The sequence below is a fragment of the Lissotriton helveticus genome, chromosome 9, assembly GCF_964261635.1.
Source record: "Lissotriton helveticus chromosome 9, aLisHel1.1, whole genome shotgun sequence".
Lineage (NCBI taxonomy): Eukaryota > Metazoa > Chordata > Amphibia > Caudata > Salamandridae > Lissotriton > Lissotriton helveticus.
This window is the reverse complement of record NC_136070.1, coordinates 351,162,268-351,189,058: the sequence shown is the minus strand read 5'-3', so window position 1 is coordinate 351,189,058 and position 26,791 is coordinate 351,162,268. Positions and strand designations below refer to the sequence as shown.

The 26,791-nt window shown below is 41.0% G+C and overlaps 1 protein-coding gene across 1 annotated transcript in view; it reads right to left on the bottom strand.

The window, feature by feature from the left end:
* UNC79 (unc-79 subunit of NALCN channel complex) overlaps nucleotides 1-26,791 on the bottom strand; it is a 641,854-nt gene that overhangs the window by 246,954 nt on the left and 368,109 nt on the right. Inside the window, 2 exon segments of the mRNA XM_078660089.1 lie at nucleotides 4,524-4,686; nucleotides 6,185-6,367. Of these exon segments, the coding sequence (XP_078516215.1) occupies nucleotides 4,524-4,686; nucleotides 6,185-6,367 (346 nt within the window).

Sequence of the window (26,791 nt, the reverse complement as noted above, 5' to 3'; positions counted from 1 at the left end):
AGGTACCTCTGCCAACTAGAGAACTCAAGTTCTAACAGTTGCGTTTCAGATGTAGGCCCTGAACGAGATCTAACTAATAACTAACTTCTGAAAGAATGTCTTAGTTTGGTGGGAAAGTCTTAATCTGATTAGGCTCACATGTCACATCGGTAAACAGACATAATATCGATTCCAAAATATCGTTTGGACAAAATATCGAGTAAAAAATATAGAGTTGCCAAAATATCGACCTGACATAATATAGACTACAAAAATATCGACTAATATCGATAATAATAGCCAAAATATCGAATCAAAAATATAGACTAGACATAATATCGACTAGATAGAAAATAAGGTAAGTTTTTAATATGTTTTAATAATTGTGTAATATAAATATGTAAATTTAATAATTGGTAGTAATATTTAATTAATTGTTAATTAAAAATATTTTTTAATTAATTAAAATTTAATTGGTAATTAATTTAATTTAATTGATTAATTGCTAATTATGTTAAATTAAATTATTTATTTCCTGTAGCGGGTTGTGGGTTTATAGGGGAATAGAGTGGGAAGTAATTTAATAATAATTAATGAAATATATAACATTTATTTAATTGTATTTAATATAAAATAATTGTAAATTAAATTTTAATTATCAAATAAATAATTGATAATTAGTTATAAATTAGTATTAATAGGTAACTAATTGAAATATTTATAGTTAATTAGTAATTTTAATATATTAATTATTATGTTATATTAAATAGTTAATCATTTTTAAATAAATTTATATTGATATTATTTTGTAATTTATGTATTAATATATGAAGTATTTACTTTCTCTAATGTTGCACCCACTGGAGTGGGAATATTAATTTTAACCCTTACGCTATCCAACGCTTTCCCTACTGTTGCACCCACTGGAGTGGGAATAGTAATTTTAACCCCTACGCTATCCTACGCTTCCCCTACTGTTGCACCCTTTGGAGTGGGAATAGTAATTTTAACCCTTACGCTATCCAACGCTTTCCCTACTGTTGCGGGAAACATCCTTTACAACGCAACTTTTACAACGCACTACCATTACAACGAAACTTTTACAACGCAAAAACTATTACAATGCATGTTTTTACAACGCAGATACCTTTACAACGCATACTATTACAACGTAAGTATTGGTAAGTATATAATAATTTTTTTAATGTCAATTTTTGTAATTTTTGGGTAAAGGGGTATTTTTAGGGTTCAGGGTCAGTTTTTAGTTTTTGGGTAAAGGGGTATTTTTAGGGTTCAGGGTCAGTTTTTGGTTTTTGGGTAAAGGGGTATTTTTAGGGTTCAGGGTCAGTTTTTAGTTTTTTGGGTAAAGGGGTATTTTTAGGGTTCAGGGTCAGTTTTTAGTTTTTGGGTAAAGGGGTATTTTTAGGGTTCAGGGTAAGTTTTGGGGTTTTGGGTAAAGGGTTTTTTTTTAGGGTTCAGGGTAAGTTTTGGGGTACAGGGGTACAGGGGTACAGTGTAAAAATAAAGTAAAATTAAATTTACATTAAATTAATTTAATGAAATTAAATTAAATTAAAATTTATTAAATTAATTTTAAATAATTTAAATTAAAAAAATGTATTATATACTTACCAATACTTACGTTGTAATGGTATGCGTTGTAAAGGTATCTGCGTTGTAAAAACATGCGTTGTAAAAACATGCGTTGTAATAGTTTTTGCGTTGTAAAAATTTTGTTGTAATGGTAGTGTGTTGTAAAAGTTGCGTTGTAACGTCATATATCCACTGTTGCACTCTTTGGAGTGGGAATAGTAATTTTAACCCCTACGCTATCCAACGCTTTCCCTACTGTTGCACCCACTGGAGTGGGAATAGTAATTTTTACTCTTTTGTATTTGTATGTTAATAATATTGGCTATTATTTAATTAAATGTTGTTACTATATATATATATGTTTTAAGAAATATGAATAAAAAATATTATTTTTTTACTTTCATTAATTATTTAATTATTAAAAGTTATTTTAAGTATTGTTAAGTATATTTTAGTAATTAATTTTTTATATTAATGTAATTAAACATTGTTTTTATTAAAGTCGATATTTTTTACAACGATATTTTTGTAAACGATATTTTAAACTCGATATTTTTGTACTTACCTGTTTGTAGATACAAACTCGATATTCTGTCAGTCAATATTTTGTCAACGATATTTTTTCCAGTCGATATTATGTCCCTCGATATTATTTCAGTGATCCGTCACATCAGCCTGTTGGATGTAAGACTGTCCCTGACACACTGTACTAATTTGACTAACTAATGGTAGACACTTGAATTTCTATAAAGTTCTTCACGAGATAACCTACTGATTGAAAGTGTACCCATATTCCAAAAGTCTCTCAAACCTCCTCCTCGGCATTTGACGCTCCAGCCTCGCATATTGCTCTTTTCGGAACACAAAGACACAAACACTTCACCAAACATGCATTTGAAAAATGTTACTTTCCTCAACTTGCCTTATAGCTTCAGACACTTACAATGGCCTGCATGGCAGCAGAGGATACGATTTCTGGTCCTCATTGGAAGATAACCTGCCAAATTCAGAGATCTCAGTCGGGCAGAAGGATCCACCGAAGGACTGAACTTTGCCAAGCGAGCACTCTGTTTTTTGCATACGCTCACCAAAGGGTTTTTGTTTTCAAAAAACAAACTCCCAAAGAGGGAGTTTGTTTCCTGAAAATAAAATCCAATGACCCTGGCATTCAGGAAGCACTATTCTTGCAATTCTGAGTCATTGGTTGAATTCCCTCCCTGGCTCTGCCATAACTCACATGGTGGGTCTGGCCAAGTCTTGTGCCAGGTGTCTCACCCAAAGTATGCCAGGGTAACTTCAATATGACCTGGTGGCAAAGTGGCAGACAGGATGCCAGGTCATGGCTATGCACTGGTATAAACCTGGTGCTTTTCATCTCGATGTGAGGAAGCGGAATCACAATCACAAGTGTGGCAGAGCAGGAGACCCGCCAGCTCATGGGAGGGATCCCACTCCATCAAAGTCTAAAATGCGTTCTTGGTATTTCAAGCGTATTTTGTTTAAGGCTAGTGGCAGAAATCATCTCACCCACCCCCCCAAAACACGAACTCTGGACTCAGCAGTAGTTAATTTGCTACAATCCAGGGAGGGTGGCATCCCTGAAGTCACATGATAGAACAGTCCTTACCTATGGGGTATCTAGACCTATCACAAGGGGAGGCTTAGGGCCATTCACCATGTGGATTGGTATGACACTTTATGATTATAACTAGATGGCAATTCCTGTAGGAGAACTCACGGATGGGATGAAGAACAGGGATATGAATTCCATGGTGACTAAGGAAACTGACCTTCCCTCCATCCCAGCCTATCGCTATTTAAGTGTGCTTCATTTTCTGATTCATGATGATAAACTGAGAATAATCTTCTTTATTTTTGCACAAAGTCTCCCAAATTTTGAAAGTTAAGAGTTTATGTATTTTGGATTGCAGTATATTTTACATCCATTATAAGGTGCTGTTACGATTATTGCTTATGGTTCTGGATATTTTCTGTGCCCAGTTATAAAGAGCACATTAGGTTACAATAAAGGCTATCAGAATAGATGCCCTACTCTCTCCATTCCAGCATACAACTATCCGACAAGTTTGCCCCAGCTTATTCCCTATGTAAAGACAAACTATGCACTTGCAGACTGTCAATCTGAGCCTTTCCTTCAGACAAAGTAACACCAGTTATCTCTGCAGGATTTCATTTCATCCAGAGCACTTGAGTAATTGAGAATAGTATTAAAAACGCCCCACTATCACAAGAGACTTGTGGCTGATCTGGGTGTTAACATTTCACAAGCTCCCAACTAAAAGTGTAGGTATTAAAAATGCAGTGTCATATTGGACAGTCATAGATCAGGACTGAATGATGTAGCTATGGAACACAAAGCGCATTTCAAATTATAGCCTAATTAGCTTCAGAACAAAAAGAAGTGCCAGGGCCCTTGTCAGGAGTCCACTTCCACTTGCACTGCCAAGTGCTGCTGTCAGCGCTGGCAATTCCAGTATCAATACAGATACTAATCATCACATTCCCTACAGTGTGACAATTCTATTTCAAGCCCCCAAATCTATAAGAATAGCTTTGGCAGCAGGTATTCGTAATTTTTAATGTATGTTGAATTAATAAACAATTGTTGTTGTGCTAGTCTCCAAACTAGACAAACAGTGCCACCATGTGGCAGACTGTCATATGTGCTGGTGTTACCAATTAAGTGCTGGTGCCGAGCACCGGAAACTACCTTCTAAAATTAAGCACTGCCTACACGTAGTCCTGTGTGTAGAAAAATACATTCCTCAGATGCATAAGGTTGCCTCCAAAACATGTATATTAGCTGCAATACATACGTTTATACTGTGCTCACAGCATAAACCCATCACTTCACTTCCATTTCTAGTCTTCTAAATTCGAAATGAGAACTTCCTTTATTGACTTTAGCGTGCAGATTGATCAGTACATACCTTTCTCCTTCTCGCTGTATCGACTGATGTTGCTATTGTCACTGTAGAGAGGACCAGCAGTGGCATGAGGTTTGCAGCTATGATACTGGGCATTCAAGGTGTTAACTGTGATGTAGATCAGGTGCAATATAATCTTGCTGAGTTCGGGATCCATGTAGGGATACTACTCAACAAAAAGAAAAATATTAATTCACAAAGGCTAATTAACTTATAACAAACAAGGCCTTAAACATCTAATTACTCTATGATGAGCTATGGTAACTTTATCACCAGCATCGTCCCATTCATCTTCATTTTCGTCTATTTTTAGTTTTTTATGGCCCCAATCCAAGGGAATCATTAAACTTCATACTTAATAGATGAACACATAGACAAAATGTATGCTAACACAAAACACACCAAAAGACAGACGCATAATTTCTTGGACTAGTAAATGGAACTTGACAAATGATCGTGACATGGTGAGTTTACATGCTGCGGGATTGTTGTGACCCAAATCCTGGAGATAAGATAAACCCATATGATGCACTGCAACATTATATATTCTAACCTCTGCTTAATGTGTATATCAGAAATATTTCCTGATGTTTGTTTGCCAAAAGTGTAAAGCTATGTCACTAATATTATGCAAAACAATATAGTGATTGAGAAATCCATTCTGAACTGAATATGTTAAGTACTGTAGGTCTCTTTGAAATAAGCTTTGCAAATATTCCTTATCCAAAATGTTCTTCTTTCTAATGAGTTTCTCAAAGAGAGAAAGCGTCACTCCCGAAATATGTCTGACCATGCCCTAGTAAAGTCACCATCAGCTGAACCTGGCTGTGTCCCAACCATTAACTGACAATGTTACTTGGAACTGTTCTCTGACTTTTTGTCCTGTGGAACCCAGTCACTCTTCATTCTATGTGACTCATGCCACTAATTGGCTTTCCAGATAGAAATGGAAACACTGGCAAACCTAGCTATCTAATGAAGTATAACAAGCAAGGTCAGTAGCCACATCTGCCAAATGTGAGATTTCAGTACCCAGAGGGAGGGAAAACAGTCTTTACTCAGAAGGTTTTACTTCGTATTACATTTCCCACGCATTTTTTCCATCGTAAAGAATGTTGGCACGCAAGTCTTTACAACGCAAGACAAAACCACGCATTGGAACAGAAGGTGGCAGTGTTTCTCAATGTGACATGCTTTATATATTTTTGAGGGTAATTAAAAAAGGGGGTTTGGGGGATCTCCCCCAAAAAATATAAAAGTTTCAAATAGCACCAATCATGTAAACGACAAATGCAATAAAAAATTATTTAAGAATTAATGTATCGTTTTTGAACAGTAGGGTGCAGTGTTAGACTGTGAAAGGATTTTTCAAAAACAGTAAACGTGGTAAATGTATGCGTGGTGGTGGAATGTGTGGTGAAGGTATTTCTAATGTAAGTGAATATAAATGCATGGTAGTCGTATGCGTTGTAAAGTCTGCAATGTAATACGTGTGTGGTAAAGTAAGGCCTGGTAGTGTCATACAACCCAGAGGGAACATCAGGGACAATGACCATACTCAGCATGAAAATATTTCAGGACAATAGCCATACTCAACATGCCAATCATATCATCACTTTGAAATGATACCAGAATGATACAGCAATACTGGTAAGCCAACCCACCTTATAAAGTATAACGAGTAAGGCCTTTAGCCACATCTGCCGAATGTGAGGTTTCAAGGACCAGAGGGAGCATCGAGGTGGTTGTTGAAAGTGATGTCGTAGCTGAGGACAGGTGCAATACTTTAACACCTGAACTACAAGAGGCAGCAGATGCTTTCCTAGGTTAATGTTGTAGTCCATGACCTGAAAGATAAGAGCACATAGGTCAGAAATTAGATATCTTGATTTACTGTCGTCTAGATCCCTCCTCTTAATGTAACTGATTAGTTCCTTAAAGTGTTAAAGAAGGGGGTTCCAACCTCTTCTGTATTAAGAACTACTTACAATCAATAAAAATCATCCTGAGCTACTAAGATCATTAGCATTGTAATAGTGACCACATCAGACAAGTTTGCGTTAGCGGCCACCCTATGTAAAATTACCTACAGTGATTACTTGAGTGCATCAGGTAGGATTGCAAGAAGTAATGTAAAAATAGGGCTTTGGAACGCACTTTCGTAGGTAATACATAATGGCAATTGCTTAAATGCCCCTGGCATCAAGGTAATAAAATTAATAATTAACCTTCTCAACGTCACAAGATTTAGCACTCGAATATCACTTTTAAATAGAATTTGTAAATTCAAACATCAGCTTATCCGTAATGAAAATATCCAAATTTTCCACTCTAATACTCACTTTTCTGGTTTGGTATACACACATTCAGTCAAGCAAAATAATCTAATTTAGTAGGCTGGGCATGACACAAGAGAGCTACTTACAGGTAGCTGGAGAGCTACTAGTAGCTCACAAGCTACTCGTTGGAGTAGCCTGTCTTAAGGAGAAGGCAGGTTCTATAGTCAATGCAACTATGAAGGATATCTTATGTAATGTAACAGGAGATTCTAAAGGGGCATGGCACCCTGTACTCCTAGATATGTAATATGGCAAAGGACGCCCTCATTTGCCTAGAGCCACGCCCCCTGCACATAAAGGGACACCGCCTTGAGATCTCACAGGCCCACAATCAGCGTTGGGGTTATCATATTACAAAAGGGGTCAGTCTTCAGCTCCTTCTGTAAAACCAAAATGCCCCAGGGTAGCACACAGCAGGTGCAAAAGCACTGTGCGTCCCTGAGGCACTTTCTATAATATGGCCTCATTTAACCAAAAATAAACACCCTACATTTATTTAAATTGATAAACAGGCCGAGGTTTTGCAGCAGAACTATCTTTGTAAAAAAAAAAAAGGGGGCAGTTTTTCAACTAAAAATTGCATACAAATTTACAAGCAGAACTTTTTCTTCCAGTAACTGTAAAAAAGAACATTGTGGAACAATGTGGCAATTCACAATGAGACATGCAAAACAAAGCTTCTCTTGCCGAATTATGGTGGTGGGTGTCGGAAGCGTGAGTTTGGGAACAGTCCTTCGAGCGCAAAAAAAAGGAAAAAGGAACAGGGCTCATACATGAAAACACAAATAAAAAGTGGCAATTCAAAAGTAAAAAGCGTAATGAGCAAAGTCACATGTGTAGGTCCCTAGAGCACTATAGCAGGCATTGCCAAAGCCCATAAGTCTCACCTATAGCTCCTATTGGTTTTGCCAATGCCTATTTTCCCCTCAGATATCCACGTACATGCGCAAGATCATATGTTAGAATTACTTTTCTTTTATTTTAAGAAAAACAAGCTCAAAACAGCTGCGGCTCAAGTACACACATGTGCTTCAGCCATCTCAGAATGGTTTCGAATCAATTTAATAATAGGCGTCCAGTGATGAAGGATTGGGAGATGGTGGGAGATCCAGGGGGTTTGGGGATAAGTGGGAAATGGGAAGACTAAAATGAATAATGACAGTGGAGTACAAAGCAGGGTGAGCAAGAAGAGGCATAGAGAGAGAGAAAAGTGTCTCTCATGCACTGCAAAGGAAGGTAGTGACAAAAGCCTTGTAAGGATACAAATCATCCAATGAAAACACATTGAGACTGAAATACACCCACATGGAGACTGAAATACAACTTGTGTGAGACAAAGACTGGAATAAGGAGGAAACCAAGTGAATCAAGAGAAAGAATCTGAGACAGCCCAAAAAAAAAGATTTCAAATCATAATCAAGGGGTGGACAAATAGCCCACTTTAAATTTATACTGGATACAATAGATCTGTTTGCCAAAAGATAGCTACGCTGTTTGACTGCAAGACCTAAAAATAATGAGGGATGACTCCAGCATCATAACTAAGGAAACAAAGAAATTTTGACAATGATATAATATATACATTCAACATTTAAAACATGAAGAACAACTTTTCACTCTGGCTCCACGTGTCTGAGGGCTTTATATCTGATTCGAACACTAAGCTAATAAAGTTGTCAAGAAAGAAATGTAAGGATGTGGATTTACAAAAAGTTAAAGTTGTTGAAGATTTGTCATCTACAGTTCTTATCATCAGTGCCTTTAAACTCTAGGATTCATGGCACACTTATAAGTATTGTCAAAAAGCAAAGGGATCCACCCTTATGGGAAAGTATAGAAGTGTTCCTCCAGACTATGGGGCCGATTAGGATGGAGGATTTTCCGCCTCCTCCGGGCCGGCGGAAGCCACCTCCGGCCCGGAGGAGGCGGAAAATACTCTGCGGAGTCACCAAAGACCCACCGCCGCATTACGATGGCTGGTGGGTCTTGGTTTCTGTCCGCTGCTTTTCCGCTGCGGTCGGATTACAACCGCGGCGGAAAAGCTCTCATTTGGCTGGCAGTGTCTATCAGACACCCCCAGCCAAATTAGGAAACATTTGTAAACATGCTTTTCCACGGCGTTTTTTTCGCCGTGGAAAAGCACGTGTACTTTTGATTTTGGGGGCCCGTTGCGGGCCCCCAGGGTGTAGGCGGGTGGGGGGTGCACATGGGGGGTACCTATGGTACCCCCCAGCATTTACATGCACAAAGCGGCAGGCACCGCGCGGTGCCTGCCGCTTTGTGCATGTAAATGTTAAACATGCACTTTTAACATTGCGGCGGGTGCTGCTTGAAGCAGCACCCGCCGCAATGTTAAATATCCAGGATGTGACCACCAGGGTGGCGGTCACATCCTAATTTGCACGGAGGGACCGCCACAGCCCATGCGGACGGTCCCTCCACCTCTGGGGTCCGCCATCCTAATCGGCCCCTATGTGTGTCTCCTTCAATGGTGGAAAGCACACAGCTATGTTTAAATACCCCTTACCCAACAAAAGGACCCTTGGTAGCATGCTTCATCATCGGGGTATTCGCGTCCCGCTGCGGGACGGGGCGTGCTACGACCTACGACTACGTGGGAGCGCTGGTTATGAAATACAATACTATGGGTGGTGAAGGAGTGTGAGTGGAAGGGTCAGAAGTGAGTTAATGGTGAAAAATTAAAAAATGCCTGGCTCAGTGGAAAAAGTCAATGTTAATATTTCTTTGAGCTGGTATCATTAAATGTGGGGAATGAGATGGAGATACTATGCTTTAATGAGCAGTGTCGAGTGTGTCGAGTGTGCGGTGAGTGGTGAGTGTGCAGTGGGAGATGGCGTTGAATGCTACAGATAGGTCGAGTAGGATCAGGGCTGCGGTGTGTCCTTTGGAGAGGAGGGTGCAGATGTCATCAGTGGCGGCGAGTAGGGTGGTCTCGGTGCTGTGGTTGCTGCATAATCTGGATTGGGAGGGGTCAAAGATGGAGCTTTCTTCAATGAATTTTGTTAATTGGGTGTTGACAGTCTTCTCTGTGACTTTGGCCGTGAAGAGGAGAGGGGAGATGGGTTTGCAGTTCTTGAGATCCGTGGGATCTGCTGAGGGCTTCTTGAGTAGGGTCTGACATCTGCGGGTTTCCAGTCGTTGGGTAAGATGCCGGTCTTAAGGGTTGCGTTGATGGTGTGTCTTTGTTCCAGAACGATAGAGTTGGCTGCTCTGTGGAAGATGTGTGGGGGGCAGGGATCCATGGGTGCTCCTGAATGGATGCCTTTCATGGTTGAGATGTTCTCCTCGGTGGTGACTGGCACCAAGGAGGAGATGTGGACTGGCTGGTGTTGCTGGGGTAGAAGGTGGGATATACATACATGTAGAAAACACAAATATCTATGTATACATATGCACAAAATACAGAAATACATGTATGTTAGGCCATGTCAATTGTATTAAATTTATATTTATGTACATGTGGCGTATATATATATATATATACAAAGTCTCCAGGAGGTCTTAATGTAACTGAAGACATGTATACATGTTTACCTTAATCTCCAGTACCTCCAATTGGTAGTTGGGCACTAACCAAGTTCCAGGTATTATATGGTAGCCGGATGGCCTATCCTTAGTCTTTTGATTTTATAGTATAACATTCATTAGTCTATGCCACTTGTTAGTCAACTTCCGATCCATCCTCTTGTTGATATTGGATATCCCCGGCTGGGGATATGAACAGACAACATGAGTTGCCACATGGTCTATTATAGTTTTGCTAGTAGGACACAGGTGATTCCCTGACACATTTTGTACTATGTATCAAACGGATAATTTTAGTAATCTATTAAAGTACAGTTGCTGCTAGAAGATGATAATGTACTTTTTTAAATACATTAGTTTTTTTTGGTCATTTATTGTAGGTTTGTGTACATTAGAAGGACCACACTTATAACCTCATGTACACAATTTCACCTGGTGTTCAGCACAGTTATTTGTAATTATGTTTTAGAAGGAATGACCCAACACAGCAAATACGTGATAATAGCTGTAGTTTTACAACAGCATTGATTTCTATAGGGTTTGTATAAACAGAGGCACATCTGCACTTTATATTAACCTATGACATAATAGGTCAATCAAAGTCACCAGTGGTAACCTTTTCTACTGTATGGTATACTGATTCTGTCTGCAACCAGATGCAAGCTATACATTGGCACAATATTTGCTAATTTGCACAAATTTGCATTTTTGCACATTAGAAGGCATGCTTTGGAGATGACATTTATTATCAATACATAGCCATGTGCAGTTGGAAAACGTAATATGGTTATTAGTTTAACGGAGCTAAGCATTATGCTTGTATTTCATGCACTTATAAATGTCATGATGGATGAGAGGTATTGTTTACATTGCGTATTTGCACAACAAAGCACGTTTTTGCACTTTAGATAGATAGATGGATGGAATCCGATACATGAAGAGCCTTTTTGATCTGCAAATTGTTTTTTAACTAACTATGATGATATGACCCATATGGACGGCCAGTATTTTACATTTATCACACAGGGTCCTATATCAATCAGTTTGTGCTGTAGAGACTTTGGGAACTACCAGTGGTTTTAACTAGTATTATGCAGATGGTTTATATTATATCATTTGGAGGGCCATTATGAAAACATGTATTTTACTGTTATAATGCCGAAAATTAGCACTAATCATGAATTGAAATGATTTGGAACGAATTATGCTCCCCTTTCCATGAGAGAATTATATTTAATTATGCAAGTGTATTTTTCTGAAGGTCATCTTTCTTCTATATCTATTTGTGTTACTGTCACGTGGTGTATTTGAAACTGGCACTGTCACTTTAAAAAGGAGCGTTTGACTGATGGACGTTGTCATGTGAGCAAGGCTCCACGGAGCCGAAACGTCATGCGGCATATATCTGCTACAAAATAAATAAATAAATAAATAAATAACTAAATACATGGTCCGTGTCCGAGAAGTTTTTACGGCAGGGCGGGAGCTGCTTTCTGCTGCTGAGACGCGGGTTTGAACATATATATATATATATATATATTATTCAGTTTGCCCCCTCGCAGGGACGGTCTTCCTCATGCACTCTCCTGCGGTAATGATAACTCCACACTCAAATTTAGCCGGAATTCAGTTTATTCCATTCATAAACCAGCAACACCTTACGCGTTTCGATCTCCACAGAGTTATCATTACCGCAGGAGAGTGCATGAGGAAGACCGTCCCTGCGAGGGGGCAAACTGAATAATTTAAACGCGGCTGGTCCCGCCGCGCCTCAGCGTGCACCGCCCTTGAGCGCCCGGGAGCCTTGAACGTGGACATATGTGAATATATATATATATATATATATATATATCCTGGAAACTTGCAAAATCACCGCCGTCGCACCACGCACCTCGAGTGCATCCTGAACGCGGTGGTGAGCCGCGTAAACCTTCACACACAGTCCGCAGTAAAGTGTCAGCCGACACAAACAGTAGCACAACGCAAGTTTTGGGCATCTAGTGTTTTATTTTTCGTGAATCAAACACCCCCCTCCTGGCGTCGACAGCCCCTGTTGAGAGTGCTCTAACAAGGGCTGCTTTCCACCTAAACTTGAGAACTACCCAGAGATCTCTCCTTCTTTTTTGCATAATTTATGCGTCACTCTATGCCTGAAAGGGTTTTGTTTTGACTTAATACTGGGTGCTCCCTTGTGTCTGGACAAAGCTATACCTCTCTGAAGAGCTCTAATTAGAGCAAAACACTGTGTCAGGGGTTGCTTTTACTCATTTCAGGTTGGCTTGAGTTGGTATTTCACTAATTCAAAGCTGTAATATTGTGCCTGGAGTGATAAATGGCTTTTGTAATTTTACAGCTCGGCAAGGACAGCACTGTACTAGTCCTATGCTTAAAGACTTTGCTGTATAAATTGCAAAAGACTTTGTTATTTTCTATCTCGGCGTGGATAGCACTGTGCTAATCCTATGCTTAAAAACTTTGATAGAAAAACAGACATTTGAGGTGAGCAGATCTAGAGTGTCGCTGGTGTTGAGAGTGCTCTAACAGGGGCTGCTTTCCACCTAAACTTGGGAACTACCCAGAGTTCTCTCCTTTTTTGCATAATTTATGCGTCACTCTATGCCTGAAAGGGTTTTGTTTTGATATATATATATATATATATATATATATATATATATATATACACACACACACACACATATATATATGTACACGTATATTTTTTATTATAATTTTCTTCCATTTCCGCTGCCACTTGGACTGTCTTGCCTGTCTTGTACATGCACGGTCTTCACGTTCCATGTACAAGCATGTGGATTTGCTGCTTTGTGGCTCACAGGGATCTCCAGCTTTCACCACAAGGCCTCATAGCTCTTTGTGAAGGAGATTCCTCTCTCCCCAAGGCCGGGATGTCTTCTGGTCTGCGTTTCTGTAGCTAAGATGTTCTTTACATGGTGGGGTAGCTGGCCCCACGCATAACCCTTCTCCTTTCGTCGCTGGGTTTGTGACCAGCCATAGTGTGTGTGTGTATATGTGTGTGTGTGTTTATATGTGTATATATTCCTGATTTGTATAGTGATTACATTTATATCCCTTCCCTTCTCTTCAGTCTCTGACTCTTCCTATCATCCCAAAACTTTCCGTCTACTATGGACTCCCAAACATGCTTTTGAGGCTCTTACCTCTTTCCATCCAATTCATCCCACTGTCAGGCACACATGCCCACTACTCCCAATAACATCTGACATCTTTCCTTTATTTATTTTTTTACTGAGTTTTATATAGTGCAAAATTCACCCGAATCAGGTATCAGAGCGCTTTACATAGCACCAGTTGCGTTACATGAGGACACATTCATTTTTCGTTAGGCAAGTTTATTAATCAACTTCAATTAATCGACCCTATGCAGACCACTAGAATAAATTCATGAGATCTCAAAACCACAAACCTAACAACTTTAACACAGCTAATAATACTAGGAAGAGAAAGCACATATTACTAATCGATTTACCTCTAAAGTAGTGAGCCAGTAGTAGGCGCTATTTAATGACAATTTATATATACAATTAAATTACAGCATAGTGAATAAAATTTCTTTCTAGGCACAATTCAACAATACTTACAGTAAATAATGTTTTACAAGTTTCATACAGGTGTGACTTGTAGGTTCTTCCCATCTTCGAGGGCGTAATGTATGCCAAGTTGTTAAAAACAACAGTGTAAAAAAAAACTTTATTTTTCCTGAAAACCACTTCGACATCTATTCACAAATGCATTTTGTAGTGTGTAAAGGAGTACAAATAAAAAGGACTTTGCACACTTAGTGTTATAGGTTTAAATGTTTCGGGCTGATTCACAAAGACATGTAAGAGTACATGAAGAATACTCTTGTACTCCCTACTCTTAAATGTTTTTCTAAATTGACCATTTCTTCTGCACCTGGAATGCAGATCCCAAGGGATGAAAATGTGATGTTTTACATTAGGTTAAAATGTATCTGTGTATCATAACCCCTTACCGCATTCATCTGAAAATCCGCGGCAGCCAGAGTCCATGGTAGTTTGTAGGGTTTCAAAACCATGATTATCAGGGTTCACTTCATAAGGTTACCACAAGCCCTACCTTTGAACTTTTGTGATAAAGTTCAAGTATGCGATATAAACTGGTTGAAGTAACTTGGATGAGTTCAGTCCTAAAATCAGTAAGGGCTCCAGACATGTACGTGTTCTCAGCACTGTGAGCTTTGCAATAACAGCAGGACAGTCTGTGCAAATGAAAATCATTTCACACAAACTTGATACATGGAAAACAGATGTTGACCGAACAATTAACCAGCATGAGTTACAATGTTTTCAATAATTCAATCAATGCTCATCAAAGCATTAAAACCTCTATGCAATGCCTAGCAGACATAAGATCAAACATTATTAAAATTCCAAACAATATGTAAAGCTCTTAAAATACTCAGCTTGACACTTCCTAATGCATCGCTCTACCAATAAAGGTATAAAAGATGAAAAACAGAGTAGTTTATTTTTTTTTTAGAAAACTCACAGCATTAGAAAGCAGTGGCAGACAACCAGAGATGTTCCTCTTCCATATAAATTTTCAATAACCAACCAAAATGAAAATTTGGGACTGATTGACAAGTCATATTGATTACTGTAAGAAATTTGGTTACTGGCTGAGAGGTGTAAAACCTTACTCAAGCAGCAACCAAAATACTTGCCAGACTGAAGTCACAAGAAAACCCCAAATATACCTGTGATGAACTCTCTAGGAGCTTGGCACAAAGCAATCAGGCTTAACTTATAGACAATATGTATAGTATTTGTGCAACACTTTAAACAGTAATAAAAGAAAAACACGCCACATATAAAGGTTCCCACAACAATTTAGAAAAATAGAGGTTTATTTTGCCAGGTCGAAAAGGCAGTTTAAAACTACACACACAGGCTGCACTGGCAGGCCTGGTACATGTTTAAGGGGCCACTTCGGTGAGTGGCACTATAAGTGCTACATGCTCACTTGTAGCATTCAATATACAGGCCCTGGGTGCAGGTAATACCAGTTTGTTAGGAACTTATAAATACATTAAATATGCCAATTGTTGATAAGCCAATGTCACCTTGTTTTAAGTTAGCACATGCACCTTAGCATTGGTTAGCAGTGGTAAAGTGCATAGAGCCCTAAGGCCAGCAAAAACAAGATCAGCAACAATGGAGGAGAAATGCAAAATGCAAACGTATTGGAAATAGACCACCCTAAGGCTGATAGGACTAACAATTACGCACTGCGGTACGCAATACACATGTCCCCCATATTCAAGATGTAATAGAATTTTAAATTAATGTAATATGTTAAAGTGCTTTAACTATCTAGCAAAATCCTTTGCTGCTCAGTTGTATCACAGAAAATCAAGCAATATGATGGATAAGATGGGTAGGGGTTTAGTGTATGCACGCCTGCAAGCGTATTTAATTAGCATTTGCTTAGACTGTCACAGAAAGGGTGCTTCTGGATCACTAATACTAGAAGTCTGCCTGTCAATCTGTATGTATCAAGGATGTGAAAATTATTCATACTAGCAGAGGGAAGGTGTGTGTGGTGGGAGGCTACAGTATGTTTTTGGAGACTCCCCTACAGATTGCAAATTGCAAGCATTGTTCTCATCACCTTTTGTGTATTTGATGTACCACCCTAGGTGGCAAGTATATAACCAGACGTCCATCTAATGCTCACTGTACCACTATAACCAAGCTACACCTGAATGAAGAGCCCCAATTAGAGCAAAACCAGTCCTGGCTTGCTTGTGTTCCGGTTCAGGGAGCACCTGACCTATCAGTTTGGGCTTGAATATTCCTATTGGAGCAGGGTCTAGTTTGATTTGCAAATGGCTGGCTCTAAACTAAGGTGGCAGAACGGGCAAAAGAATGATGAGTTTGAATGCTACCCAGAGCAATTGCCACTGGTAAGACAAACTGCCAGCATTCCTCCCATCACCTTTTGTGTTTTTAATGTACCGTCCTAAGTGGCAAGGGCATGTCCAGATCTGTGTCCTGTGCTCACTGTGGCACTGAAACCAAGCAACACCTGAGGACCTGGCCTGGCAGTGTGAGCTTGACTGTTCCAGCCATTGGAGCAGGGTCAAGACTGATTTGCATATGGCTGGGTTCAAACTGAGGAGGCATGGTGGCAAAAGAACAATGGGTTGCAATGCTACCCTGAGCGGTTGCCAGTTGTCAGATGAATTGCAAGCATTCTCCCATCACCTTTTGTCATCATCATCAAAGCTTTATTTCGATAAACAAGATATCATAAAAGCACATACAATTTTTTTTTTTTAAACGCAATTCATAAATCTTACATTTTACAAAGTTGGTTACATTAAAAACATTCATATTACAATAAATAATTTAAAAGGCATATTAAACGTTAGCAGCTTTGTGTGTTTGGTGCCTCATCTGTGAATGCCATTCATGGCAACCCATATATTTCTTACAAAGATTCCTACCCAGGAGTCGATGACGAGTGTCCCCAGAGGGGCTGATGGTATTATCGCTTCTGATAAATACTGGTACCTGGTGCTCAGATTGCATTAAGGGGAAGAAAAATCACCTATTACAAGACAAGCCCCACAAAATGTAGCAAAACCTGGGGTTTGTAGTTTTTTCTGCACCAGAATCTGCTTGTCCTGGTGTCTACTGAGCTCCCCTGCGAAATATTGGCAGATTTCTCTTACAGAAATGTATTAGGTTTGGGGAACATGAAGTTCCGGTCTTATTACCAGCTATTAATTACCGGGTAAGATACACATTGCATAGCTCTTAAGAAAAAAAAAGAAAATTGCGCAAATAGGCGTTTGCCATGGGGTCGCAAATTACAAACTTGCTCGTAATGAAGGCCTTAAGAGGGACATTGGATCATAAAAACTGCTTGTAAACCCTCACAAGCATATTTCTCACCACATAGTTATTTCATCATTTTCCTGTTTCTATTGACGCTTGGTATGTTAGTGCGGTTGGAAGCAATTCAGATGAAGAAACTCGTTTCCACACTAATTTATCCCACAGCCCAGGAAAGTGCAGGATTCCAAAGCTGCTTTCTCTTTTACTTTCCTCTTGAGGTGGGGCCAGTAAGAAGCTATGTTAAAAAATACAGTTTTGCAGTACTTATGCTCGGGCAAACAGCGCAGTAACAGGTCCATGTACAATGAAAACGTGCATATCCCGGGGTTAAGATTTAAACAGACGTTTTCTGAAATTAGGTCCCAGTGCACCAAAATGTGTCAAGGTGCTTGGCTGCGGCAAAAAGTGGTACAAATTAAGGACTGGCTTGATCCAGAACAAATACATTATCAAAAAGGACCCAAGATTATATAAGTGGCATGTAGATGAATGAGCATCCATTGAAGATCTTAGGAAGACTTACTGAAACATTGGTGCATTCACCTGGACTCTCTTTCAGGTATTATTCTGAAGTTATGCACCACTGTATGCATCGCTGACTGGCAGGTTTCAGTAAGGGGGTTTCTGTCAATCAGTACTTTTATTGTAATGGTGCTTCTTGGGGAGACAGCACGATGCCCATAAAAATATGGCCGGTCAATTGATACCCTATTTTGAGACGGCCACATGAGATGACTAGTTTCAAGATAGTCTCCCATCAGTGCTTGAGCCAAAGGTAACAAAGAGTTGCTATCTCTTCTTTGGCTCCAGACATCCACATATTTATTTCAAGGCATATTTTCTCCACTAAGGTCAGGGCCAGACTGGCCGGAGCGTGCACTGGGCGTTTTCCCAGTGGGCCAGAAGGGCGGGGCCAGTTTTGGACCAGTGGGGGCATGTTTGCAGCAGTGCTGCAATATAGGTAACCTGTAACAAAAGTGCTGCAGCAGTGTTTCCCACTAGCTCGCATCCCCCCTCTCCCAGGATGTAATTGCCAGGGCTGGTTTGCGTTCCCAGTCCGGTCCTGACAAAGGTCGGGGAATATGGTGTGACCATGAAGTGGTATGAACGTCTGCTACAACACACATGTACAAAAGCATAGACAACCCGGTGCTTAGAGAATTACAGATGTGGTAGCAGCGATGAACGATTCAAAATGAGGAGCCATTTCTTTTTTTAAACTGTGAAGGAGATCTGGGTACAAATACACAAAGGGTTTGGGACAGTCAAGCCGGTAAATGGCAAAGTAGGCAGCTTCCAGTTATTAGAAAATATTATTGCGTTGCATTACACCCCATTATATTCCAGGGCTGTGGAATGTACCAAAAGTTTTGCTTCAATTAGCACAAATACCTTTTTTCGTCAGTAACAACATTAGTTGTATTGATTTGTTTCTCTTTAGTTGATGGCTGTGCATAGCCCTCACAATTTAATCAACAGTCCTGGAGATTCAGAGCTGAATATGTGCTCATTGGCAGGAACATTCAGTTACAACAGCATTGAGGCTCACTTGGCAATGCAATTGAGATGTTTTACAATGTCCCTGTGTATAGTAGATTCTGGTCCCGGACACGCCTCCATCAGCAGGCAGTTTAAAGTGCAACACTTAGGGCCTGATTTAGATCTCGGCAGACAGGTGCTGTCACAACAGTGGTATCAGGTACTGGTAGGCGAGATTAAGCTAGCAACCTCCTTTTAATTCATCAGTACACACTAATACGAAGAATAAAGTAATTGAGTGGGTGTGTCTGCTGATTTTATATCACTCTGTCCTTCTGGTCACACTAATGAGTTATTGTTGTAAAACTCTTTGTTTAGCACCTTTTCACACGCATTTCATTTTATGTGTTGTATCAAATTTGTTTTCTTTTGGAATTGGAATGGCAACCGATGATGAGAAAGGGGCATTGAGTTGGTAACATCTGCCAAGATCCCCGAGGGTTGTTCGCCCGTGAGGTGCCTTCCGTTCCACCACACATTTTTTCTCAGTTGTGTGCACATGTGGTTAAGTGTGGGTGGATGTACTGCCAGAGAAGAAGGCAGGCATCTTTGGATAGGTTGAGTTGAGAACGTACGCGTTTTACATTGGAACAGTATATTACGGGGGATAATAAGACATTAGAGAACTCACGCCCCACTGCGAAATAGGAAAGGGGGTTTACTCTGGTATTTTTGGAAAAATACAACCAGAGACATGTGTACTCATGTCAGTTAGATAGACTATACTAACTGTCCCAGGTATAGGGATCTTTTTGTGGATTGGCCGTCACAACAGTGATAAATATCCTATCCCCAAAATATAAATCCAGTAGGATATAATGGGATGTATATTTCAGCAGACGGGATACCCATCACCATTGTGATGGTGTAACCCGTCCGCCAAGAACTAAATCAGGCCCTTAACCCTTCCTGCCTTTTATTTTACAACATCGGATTTCAGCAATAGACTACACAGTGGAAATCTGTCTAGGAATAGATATGTTTTGTTTGTTGGTTTTTTTGCAGAGTTTTATATAGCGCAAACTTGACCCGAAACGGGTATCAGAGCGCTTTACATAGCACCAGTTACGTTACATGAGGACACACATTCAAGTTCAAGTTCAAGTTCAAATAACTTTATTCGATTGTTAACATTACAATCATAAAAGCACAAATCATAAGCATACAGTTAAAAACAAATGATCCATTTCATTTATGAAACGGGAGGTTACATGAACAATATAAAACAAGAGTAACAGGCAGAATAAACACTTTAAGAATATAAATAGTTATAGCAAAAATAAAAAGTTAAAAATATACCTAACAACAGCAGCATAGTCATCCCTCCATACTTTTCCTGAATGTAATCGCTAATTTAAAAAAACTGCATACAAATAAGGTGCAGTCACAATTCAGGAGTAGAAGGTAGTAAAGTGCTGGTTTAATCTGTGCAAATTTCAGTTCTTTGAGGCGTGGTTTTAAGTATAGCCTCCGGGGTACTGTATAATAGGGACAAATAAATAAAAGGTGCGCCAGATCTTGCGGAGACTTTCCGTCGCAGCCGCAAGCTGGCAACACTTGACCTCGGTGGGCCCCACTCGGTACCGCCAATAAAAGATGAAACAAATCAAAACGGAACCTTGTTAATAGATAACGTTCATAGCCAGTCATGGGCCATGATAAGTATGGTTCCATTTGTAGACAGGTTTTAAGTAGTGCGTGTTTCCTAACACTGTCTTTCTGTAGCTCGGCCTCCTCCCGGGCTAAATACCTGGTTGTCATGAATGTATTTTTCACAAAGGTGACATCCAATTTAGTGGTAGAGTCTGGGGTTAAAAACAAATCAGGCCGTCCTAGTTCAGTAAAACAATCATTAATGTACTTCAGCCACGGAACCTTAAACCTACCATCCCATGTTAAGGCTTCTTTTAATATATCATGGGTAAAAGGTATGTCATTATTTAGCCAGTAATTCAACCAACACAATAGGGGATTAGCTGCTATTCTATCGCTTAAATAGAGCACACCTAGCTCCTCATGTACAGAGAAGTTTCCAGTTCCCTTTGGCAGCCTCAGTATCTGCTTCAGGAAGTTATTTCTACAACCTCCAGGTCCCGCATCTGGCTATAGCCCCAGAGCTCGCTTCCATAGCAAGCAACGGCGATGCTCTTTGCCTGGTATAATTTAAGCAAGGCAACCACCGGACTATTGCCAATTTTTCTTGCGAAATCAAGAATGGTCGCATTGACGCGGGTTACCTCGCCCTTCTTTCTCAAGACAGCGGGGCCCCAAGATAGTTGGTGATCAAAAAGGACCCCGAGGTATGAGAAGGTTCTGGTGGTTGGAATTTTTTCCCCATTTATATTAAAAAGGTTGGATTTTCGTGACCCCAGGCCCGTCTTCATAACATAAGACTTAGAATTGTTAATGCTTAAGCCTCGAGACTCCATGAAATCAAAGAAAGAGTTTAGAAGTGTCTGGAGGCCGATTGCTGTCCTTGAAATAAGGACAGCATCGTCCGCGTGGAGCAGAACTGGAACGCCTTTCCGACCTATGTAGGGGTAATCTGCTCCGGTTTTTAGCAAGTATTCCTCTAACTCGTTGATGTACAAGTTAAAAAGGAATGGAGCTAAGATGCACCCCTGTCGAACACCCCGAATAATTCTGATATCCCTCGTCACTTTCAGATCTTGGCTGTATCGAACATTAGCTCTTGTATCGGAGTGCAGGTCAGCCAGTAAATTAGCCAGTAATTAGATTCTGCTCTACACCCATCTTTAACATGGTGTCCCATAATTTGCCTCTGTCCACACAGTCAAATGCGGTCGATAGGTCCATAAATGCCATGTGGACTGTTCCCTGCCGGGCCATGGTGTATTTACCTATAATCAAATACAGGTTCAGGCACTGGGTAACTGTCGAGTGACCAGGTCTGAAACCGTATTGTATTGGGGACATAATATTGTTCTCATTTGCCCATGCAGTTAATCTATTCAGGATTACGCCCCCTACCACTTTGGCTACAGAGTTAATTAGAGATATTGGCCTGTAGCATGACGGACTTCTACGATCACCCTTTTTAAACACGGGCACTATAGTCGATATCCCCCACGACTTTGGGCATCCAGAGGCAGCAGCTGCATTTACTACAGCAGTAAGGACAGGGGCCCATAATGAGATGCAGGATTTAAAAAGGTCCGGAGGCAAGCCATCCGGGCCAGGGGCCTTATTACTAGTTAACCCTTGAATGCCCTTCTCTACTTCATTGACTGAAAAGCACAAACAATTCTCCATAGGAGTCGAAAAGCCGTGTTCTGCCTGTTGCTCATTGCTTTTAAAAATTGCACTAAAATGAATAACCCAATCCTCCTCTGGGATGTTAGTGCCAAGTGCGGTGTCACTGAGATCATCAAACAAAGGTTTATTAATAATTTCCCAGAATTTACTACTGTTACCCAGGACTAATGGATCAAGCAGGGACTCCCAGGTACGCGCCTTAGTTTCTTTTTTTCGTTTAGCAGGAGATTTCTTATAAATCAATCGCAGGATTTTAATTTGGCCTGAATCTCTGGGTTTGGTTTTTAGCGCCTTTCTCAAATCTCTGCTTGCCTTAGAACAAGAGTGGTCAAACCATTTAGGGGTGCTTCTGGTTTGTCCTTTCACTGGGACTGTTAACATGGATCCTACTGATGACACCACAACCTCAAAAACAGCTAGGGTTTGCTCTGGGGATGTGGCTGGTGACACACAAACCGCAAGTTCCTCACCACATGACTTATTGATTTCGGTATACAGGTTTTCACAATTTACCATTGACCATTTCAGTCGACGTTTACCCTTTATACATTTCAAGGTTCCCCGGCCTTCACAGTTCATTCGCTGTTCAAATACTCCACCTCCCAGTCTAATGGTTATGGGATTATGGTCACAATAGATGTTTATTTTAATAGTGAATCTGGAGGCCTGATTGGCGAGATCAGCAGATAGCAATATGTGATCTATAAAGGACCCGTGGCCTGAACCTTTAAATGTAGAAACATCGAAAACCTTGGACTCCGGCACCATATACATGCATACAATTAAGTTATTTTCATTCAACAAATCGTTGAGACAAATTCCACGCCTGGAGTGGTCAAAATGAAAGCCGTTCACACTATTACACCTCAAAGATCCCATGGGGGTAACTCCTGGGTTACCACACGGATGAGCATTAAAATCACCTGCGATCAATAAATTACGTGACAGAGTGCCTGCTCCCTCTCTCAGCATCTCATTCAAAAGCAGTATATTACATTCCCCTTGACTATTTATAGCATTGTAAAAATTAATTAAAGTCAAGGCATGTTTGCCTCTCTTCAATTCCAGCACTTGAATATTCCGATTTTCATGATACCGATTGCTTACTTGACAGGTAAGTGCCAGATTAATAAAGATAGCCAGGCCCCCCTTTGCTCTTCCACTGATTGAGGGAGCTGATTGAGGGAGCTGCTGGCCTCAAGAAACTTTGATAACCCTCAATAAAAGCATTATTGTCTTCCATCCATGTCTCTTGGAGGCATATGACAGCGTGTTTCTTGACAAATGCCAACCAGGCAGGGTCACATATTTTGTCAGCCAAACCCGCTATATTCCAGGAGACTAAGCTCGCGTTACAAACGTCAACAGGTTCTGTTCCAATGACAAGCTCTGTGGTTATAGGTGCTGTTGGCGATCGTTTAAGTTGTTCTGCGTATGTGTCTCCCTGAATTTCAGTTGTGGAAGGGTTAGGTTCTACATGGATTGGAAGAGGGCTGAAAGCCTTGGGCAGGTCATGCGATGTACTAGTGTACTCATGTAATGCGGGGCTATCCGTTAGAAGATCTATATCTAGCTCTGCCTGACTAATGGTATCTAATTCAACAGCTGGAAAGGGAACAGTTACTGCTTGTATGGTCCTAATTTCCCCAGATTACTTTGCATGTGACCAGTATGCATTAGTGTGGTTGGAGCAACATGTAGTCAGTCGACCCCCTCCAAACCACTCTGATCATAGAAAGCGTCAAACCTATTTGAAATAGGTACATTATAATGGATGTTAGGGTATGTTAAATGAGAGTGATCACGGTGGTGATACATCCCGTGTGAGGCCTCCTGACTCTTGTGATAAATTGCTGGGTGGTTAACCTGTCTGGACTCCCAGGATATATCTCTCCTATACTGTCTTTGATCTCCTACAGTGTAGTGTCCACGATTCCTTGGAGTTACTCCATCATGATATTGATTAAAATTATCATAAGTTTTCTCCTGCTCTAGTGTGGGATATGGGTACACTTTGCCTAGACTGTGATTACTTGAGGGATAAAAGTAACTTAGATCCATGGTACGGATCAAACTGCTGATCGGGCCATCCTTCCAACTAGTAATGTGCCTTGCCACACGATTGTCCTTGAAGTTGACAACAATACAATCACCCTCAGTAGATTTAAATCTGTACCCCACCCAGTCGACCCTCCTGACATTTGTTATATTGCCACTTATGTGGGGAGGGATCGGTCTGTGGGTGGTTAGCCAGTGACTCACTTTGTTTTTCAAATCCCCATAACTCTCTACCGTACCATCTTCTAGTTGCGGTACACCAATCATTACTGTGGTGTATAAGTGGGATTCAGGGGGGAGATTAATGTGAATGTTTTTTTTTGATTGTGTCAGCTTTGGTGTTTGCACTAATCGTGTATTTATGGCTGTATTTTGTGTTGATATTGGCCTTTGAGGCTCAACCTGATCATCAAGTGAATCAGGGAATAAACCTTCCGCGGCCCATTTACTCTCGTCATTTCCACTTGTGGAACTATCTAGGATGATGGGCAAAGTCGGAGCTACCACCGTTTGGATATTTACACATACAGGCGGGATTGGGATGTTCTGGTCTATAGCACCCAGGGAAGGAGTAAGTAACGAATTGGAGCTATCACTATGGCTGTTTTTCTTATCTCGTGTCTTTTTAGTGTTAGTTTGCTTATGGGTGCTGTTGACCGGTAAAGGACTGACCTTCGGTATGGGTGCACTAAGAATTTTTAACATGCTCGTAGTGTCATCTTTTTGAGACTTTTCAATCTTCACTAAGGTTTGCTCCATACTAGTGATTCTTTCGCTAATAGGCTGCAAAAGGGATCTAACTAGGTGTTCCAGTTCTGTGAGATATAGTTTGTCTGGTGTACTTGCCCTTTCAGTCTGGCTTGTCTGGTCTATAAAAGTTTTATTGTACTGTGGCTGTATTTCATTAGGCAATGATAATAATACTCCCTGGTTAGATGACATTGCAGTCTGATTAGGTATTTTATTAGTTGGTTTGGCCAATCTAAAGTTTGCCCAAACATCCTTTGCTGAGGGCTTGTGATTACCTAAAGGTCGGTATGTTTTCCTCACTATCGATTTAGTTTTTTTCCTATATCGTAGTTTCGTCTTTTTTGGGGAAGATGGTTTATCTGCTGCTATTATATTTGCAAGAGGTGAACTTCCAACGAGTTCATCCCCTGACCTTGGGGAGTTTAATGACATAACTCCCAAGTGAGATAAGCACAGATTTTCCCCAGAATTAAAAATTAACAAAGGGCTACCTTCTATGCTATTTAGTGGTATAGGTGAGGCTAATAATGCATTTTTCCTATTACTTTGTCCACTAGGCAACCCAGTAAAGGATTGCAATAAAAGTGACTCCTCCAAATTAATAGAAGAATCCGCAGTATTGTTATTGACAGTAGTATGCAATGAAAGATTGGGAAAACACATATATGGTGTCATTGAAATCCGCCTCTCCGTATTTTGTATAGCATCTGCTACTATACCTATAGTCTTTTGTAGCATTAAGTCAATGGCTGTAAGAGATGGTAGAGGTGTAGATGGAACAGTCTTATTTCTAGTCGACGATCTTGTAGCCACAGGGGTCTTTCTGACTTTAGTCATCATGTAGGAGGTATCCAAAAGGACGGGTAAAGTACTGAACACTTAAAAAGAGCTTAACTTAGCAGTTATAACAGGACACACAAGCAATGATTAGACCAAATATAACACTGTCACCTTGTGCTATATCCCAGGTTGATGGCGATGAAAGGAGGGTGGCCCGTCCCGTCTCCCTCTGTCCCCTGAGGGCCAGAGAGGGCCCGCCCTTTGCCCGGGCTTAGCCCCGGGTGCTCCCGCGCACTCCCGCGACGCGGGGGTGACACGTCTTTTAAGCGCCGGCTGGCGCGCTGTTCCCCCGTCTGTTTCCCCCGCTATGGGCGCTGGGAAATGGAGTCCGGCTGTGCCCCCCTCCACTCGGCGGCCGCGGGAGTATCCGGTGCGGCGGCGGGAGGGGGACGATGGGGCACAGGCACAGGAGGTCACAGGTCCGCCCAATAAAAATCACAGTCTTGGCCAGGTAGGATGATTCGTTGCTCCGTTCGTGTCACCCGCTCCACCGGGGTGACGCGTCTTTTAAGCGTCGGCTGGCGCGCTGATCCCCGTCTGTTTCCGCCGCTATGGGCGCTGGGAAATGGAGTCCGGCTGTGCCCCCCTCCACTCGGCGGCCGCGGGAGTATCCGGTGCGGCGGCGGGAGGGGGACGATGGGGCACAGGCGGTCACAGGTCCGCCCAATAAAAATCACAGTCTTGGCCAGGTAGGATGATTCGTTGCTCCGTTCGTGTCACCCGCTCCACCGGGGTGACGCGTCTTTTAAGCGCCGGCTGGCGCGCTGTTCCCCCGTCTGTTTCCGCCACTATGGGCGCTGGGAAATGGAGTCCGGCTGTGCCCCCCTCCACTCGGCGGCCGCGGGAGTATCCGGTGCGGCGGCGGGAGGGGGACGATGGGGCACAGGCACAGGAGGTCACAGGTCCGCCCAATAAAAATCACAGTCTTGGCCAGGTAGGATGATTCGTTGCTCCGTTCGTGTCACACATTCATTTTTGTTAGGCACGGGGAGATTAAATGATTTGTCCAGAATCACAG